We start from the raw sequence: 4943 nt of genomic DNA, 5'->3' as shown, positions 1-4943 counted from the left end.
TTAAATGGAATATTTTTACTTGGGGTTTTAGTAATATACATGTTTTTTTGGTATGATTTAAAATGTGTTGAAGTGAGTTTTCTAATCAACATGCTAGCTAGAGGGACGAATATGAATCATTTGGTCGGGCTAATAGAAGTCTGGTGGTAGTCAGAATTAGCAATTCTAGGCTTCATATGGTTTATGTACGGCGGTTATGCAGCAAAGAAGTCGACTAGAGTTGTTGGTCGTCTGCTGGTAGCAATTCAAAAAAAAAACTTAAAGAGATTGAGTTGTTGGTCGTCTGCTTGTAGCAATTCTAACCAAAAAAAAAAAAAAAAACTTAAACGAGATTGAAAGTTGAGCAAGTTGTGATAGAAGAGAAATCAATTTTATATATTTGAAACAGGTTGAAAGCTCCATTAATATTTTTAATTGCATATAAATAACAGGAATAGGAGATCAGCAGCAGTACAAATATAAAAATCAGCAAGTAGCCTCTGAAAGTGATATTTCTTTTGTATATTGGGTGTCTAAGAATCTATGTATTATATATAAATTTGATTTGAACAAAGTAGATAGAAACAAAAATCTATGTATAAAATCTTGAATCTCAAGGTATTGAACTACATTTCACAATAGTCAATACATTACCAGAAAGAATGAAATATATTGATGAGTTCTTGAAGAACACAAAATCATAGAACTCAAAGCATACCTGCAACAAGACCAATAAGATCTTGGTGGAAAGCTTGGGATATCTAAGGATGATTCAAAAGTGTATTTGCCGTTTTTTACTTTTGAAAAAGAAACTTGAATATATTTTCCATTGATATTATCAAATGAGGCAATGGAAAACCAACACTTCTTTTATGTTCTTTTGAATAAATTATCAAATGTTTACAACTTTTAGGACCTAAAATCAGGGCTTTCTTTTGGACTATAGCAAGTTAGAAATATGGCAGTGCACATTTTATTGTATTATAAATGATTTTTAAAACACAATAATCATTAATGTTTTGTTGGAGTTAGGTTTTTAAATTAGCATATGTTAGAGAGATGGACCAAAACTCATTTAGTCAGGCTAGCATGAGTTGGGTGTTTTTGTTACATATTATATATATGTATTAAAAGACAACATTTTCACATGTACGTAATGCTTCTTCACATGTAACTTATGTTTAAATAGTTATAAAAGGTTCTTAACATGTTATACATTTTGGTTCCTGTTTAATTGTTCTACACGTGTTATCAGACGTGTGTTGTTTTCACCTCCTACCACAGCCACGTATCCCTGACCTTTTGATTCTTCATTATATTTATCACCATGTCTTACATCTCTCTCTCTCTCTCTATATGTTAATATCCCCTCTACCATCACCGGCATACCATCGTGTTCAACCACGACTGCCGGCCGCATCTCCCACCATCGGGTGTGCTGATGGCCGGTTGTGTTGGGAGGCGAGCGGAAGACGTGGTTGACCTACCGTTGCCGGGTTATGTTTGAAAATTTTTGTTAATTTACTAAATTGCTGCATTTGAAATGAAAAATATGTGGTATACAACTTATTTATGCATTATTAAAATAAATTAAAACAAGAGAAGAAAAATATATAAAACTTACCTCAGTCCCACCACCTCACCAAAATACATCATCCTTCCCCAACCCCAAGTGCACTCCCCTCATATACAAACTCATCCAATGCATTCTTCCAAAAATGCTAAATCCACATGAGCCAAATGCAAACTATATGCTTTGCAATGTTGATGGTGTTAAAAGAGATTTATATGGACTTCAGTGTCATCCTTAGTAGACCATGCACAATACACAAGCCAACCCTTTTGTGTGATCAACTAAATGTTTTTTGTGGCCAAACAATATTATGCTTGTAATTATACACATTAAGAATGAGCTCAGTGCTGACCCGGATTTTTTTTTAAAACTTGATACTGGTATGACATGCATAAAATAAGGTCAATGATTCTGATTTGCATAGTTGTTAGCATAAATAGAGTATGACATGTATGAACAACCTTATAGGTATGGCAAGTGTCAATTCAACTAGACCGACCACAAACAAAGTATGACTGACAGTAGCAAGTTGAGAAGCATTACAACAAGAGAAGAGAACGGAATCAATCAAACATATTCAACACATGCACATTCATCCAAAAACAAGACAAGGACTAAATGACCTCAACTACAAAGATTTGGGATGCAAACACCGCCGTCTGGATTCTGTTGTTCTTTCCATATTTTGCCTGTAACTCTGAGTTTGAGTTCCTTCCTGTCTCCACCGGAGAAGAAAAGGGCCATGTTCCTCTGTATGATCAGCCCGTCGTGACTATCACGCACCTTCCTATGGCTGTCTCTGATGCTTCTTGGCGTTCCCTCCCATGTAAGTTTTCTCCCATTGGCTCCCACTTCTAGGCTGTAACTGTAGTTGCGTGCATCTGCTTCGTCACCCATGAACCGAAGAAACGCCATGTAAACAGGTGCCATTCCCAGCTGAAATGCTTCAAAGTGAAGGCAGAAGTACTGTCCAAAACAATGGAATACCTGCAAAAACCAACACAAAATTTCTGTTACGACTCAAAAACATTTCACAAAATTTTTAAAGCATTCATGAAAAGAATTCTGGGATCTCGAGTATTCTTGAAAACAAATTATGGGATTTCAAGTATCCGCAAAAAAGAATACTTCAATCTCAAGCATTCTTGGAAAGAATCCTTGGATTTCAAGTCTTCACAAAAACAACACTGGGATCTTGAGTAATCTTGAAAAAAGTTCTGGGATTTCAAGTGTTCGCAAATAGAATACTTGGATCTCAAGTAACAGTATTGAAATCTCAAGTATTCGTGAAAAGAATACTGGGATCTAAATTATTCACTAAAAGAGATCCGGGATCTCACTCATTCACTAAAAGAAAATCGGGAACTCAATTTAGGCTACAATGTATATGTTAATCTGTTACAGAAAATAAACAATGATATTTATCATCTGACTTTCAGTTTGAGGACTATTTCAGAAATTTGACAAATAGTATTTAGGTGTCCAGATAAGTCAAATTGCAATTTACACGTAAAAAAACTTGCAGCACTTCATGTCATCTGATGTTGAACCAATCAAGACCATTTCTATTATACAAATAGTGTAGCACTTTCCTAAACTATGTAAAAATGTAGCCATTTAAACATCGGCATTTCCACAAGATGGAGGAATAGTGAGAGCAACGAAATTTATGACTTTCAAAAATTAAATAAAAATTAGCTTTAAGACGCTCTAGTCACCCCCAAAATATTAAATTTTGAAAACTGTGTCCACCGACTGAGAATTAAAGAAACTTATGACATAACAAGGAAGAAGTTTACCGTAAGCATCCAGGTGGCATTTTCAACTTCACGAGGGTTAGACTTGACATAACGATGATTAAATGTACATCCCGTGTGCATATCTACTTTATGGTCATCTCTGAGATGAGTAACCAGAAAAGGTATGTCTCCTGTAACCGAGCACTCTGAGCCAGCATACGGGCAATTATAGGGTCTGAAATTACACAAAGCTTCATGTTTCAGTTTGCTGTAATACGGGAATATCTCGGGGCACCCCAATGAGAAATATCTGCACGGTAGTTCAAGCGATTCTGCAACTTTTTCCAAAGCTAAGCATCTAATATTCCCTAATTCTTGCCTGCATGTAGGGCAACGGTTTTGTACTTGTGTTTTACATGTGGAGCATAATGTGTGTCCATTGTGACACTGCAGAAAAAACATTTTAAAGAATGTTATACGTCATTTTATGTATTAGTTTCCAAATTATTCAAAACTTGCCAAACGCACAAACAGTGGATCATCCAACTATTACAACTTCAAACAACAAAATCACATCGATAGATCATCTCATCCGACCGATTTTAATAATTCAAAAATCACATAATTACTTTCAAATCTCTTATTAATGAAAGCAAACATGCCATCAGACAAAGCAGATACATTTTCTGTATAGACAAAATGATTACGCCGATTATTATAATGATGCGTTTTCAATCTCTTCAACTATTATTCTTATAGATAAATAATATCAACAACAACAACAATCATCAATTAATCCTTTGTTGATCATTTTGAAGAAACAAATCAATCACAATTGGTAGCATCATGATTCATAGATGATCATTAAATTTGAAATCCCAATTTGAAATAAAAGCAGAATATATAGAATTCAATCAAATCAAATTAAATGAATAATAAGGCAAGATCCAAAAGGGTTTTGAAGAAGAAGAAGAACCTGATGAATGGGAGGGTACATAGAATTGGTACAAACAGGACACTCCAACAACTCATGAACGCTAGTCGCAGGCGGCAATCCAGGGTTAATATTAATATTATTATTATTATTATGAGTAGTAGTAGTAGGCTTTGTTGAAGAAGAAAAGTGATGGGAAGTGATGTCTTCATCTTCAAGCCCATCGGAAGAAGACGACGACGACGCACACTCTATTGTATTCAAATCCATCATATTCTTTTCTTCTTCTTGAACCAAATGATTTAATTTCAAGAACCCAGATAGATGTCAACTCTGCATATTATCAACAATCAACCAATGGTATTTGATTTGATTTAATTTGATGGAAACAGATGAGATCGATTGTGGGATTAAAGAAACAAAATGGCTTCTTTTCTTGCTTCTTCTGTTTAACCCCCAATCTCTCTCTCTAGAGTTTGAGAGATGTAAGGATCGCCGTTGGATGTTTCTTTTAAATGCTTCAGATTTTAAGTATTATTTTAACAATTAGTGATATTATTATTATTATTAACCATACATTCATACATCACTGGTGGGACAGGTGAAAATTAATCACACGGCCTGTATGACTATGAATGAGTCTAATACGGGGACATACCATACGTCTTATGATTTTTATCTCGCTGTATAAGATGGCGTCTGTTATTTTGTTTAGATT

The 4943-nt window shown here is 34.7% G+C and overlaps 1 protein-coding gene across 1 annotated transcript; it reads right to left on the bottom strand.

Annotated features, from left to right (window-relative positions):
- Nucleotides 1-1949: 1949 nt before the first annotated feature.
- LOC143563536 (E3 ubiquitin-protein ligase SINAT5-like) lies at nt 1950-4514 on the bottom strand. Its single transcript, XM_077051055.1, has 3 exons — nt 4268-4514; nt 3352-3738; nt 1950-2539 (listed from the first exon to the last, which is right to left on the bottom strand). The coding sequence occupies exons 1-3, from the start codon at nt 4496-4498 to the stop codon at nt 2177-2179; spliced, it is 981 nt and encodes a 326-aa protein (XP_076907170.1). The 5' UTR covers nt 4499-4514; the 3' UTR covers nt 1950-2176.
- Nucleotides 4515-4943: the final 429 nt, after the last annotated feature.

This window comes from Bidens hawaiensis, unplaced genomic scaffold, assembly GCF_021521415.1.
Source record: "Bidens hawaiensis isolate Kalapana, Puna unplaced genomic scaffold, B.hawaiensis_p1.1 tig00021496_1, whole genome shotgun sequence".
NCBI lineage: Eukaryota > Viridiplantae > Streptophyta > Magnoliopsida > Asterales > Asteraceae > Bidens > Bidens hawaiensis.
The sequence above is the reverse complement of the archived record's forward strand: the minus strand, read 5'-3'. Positions and strand labels throughout refer to the sequence as shown.

Excerpts from the sequence above, each read along its gene's own strand:
- LOC143563536 (XM_077051055.1), bottom strand. The coding sequence starts at position 4,498 with ATGATGGATTTGAATACAATAGAGTGTGCGTCGTCGTCGTCTTCTTCC. Across the intron at positions 3,739-4,267 it reads TGTACCCTCCCATTCATCAG|TGTCACAATGGACACACATT; the intron begins GTTCTTCTTCTT and ends TTTTTTCTGCAG. Across the intron at positions 2,540-3,351 it reads ATGCCACCTGGATGCTTACG|GTATTCCATTGTTTTGGACA; the intron begins GTAAACTTCTTC and ends TGGTTTTTGCAG.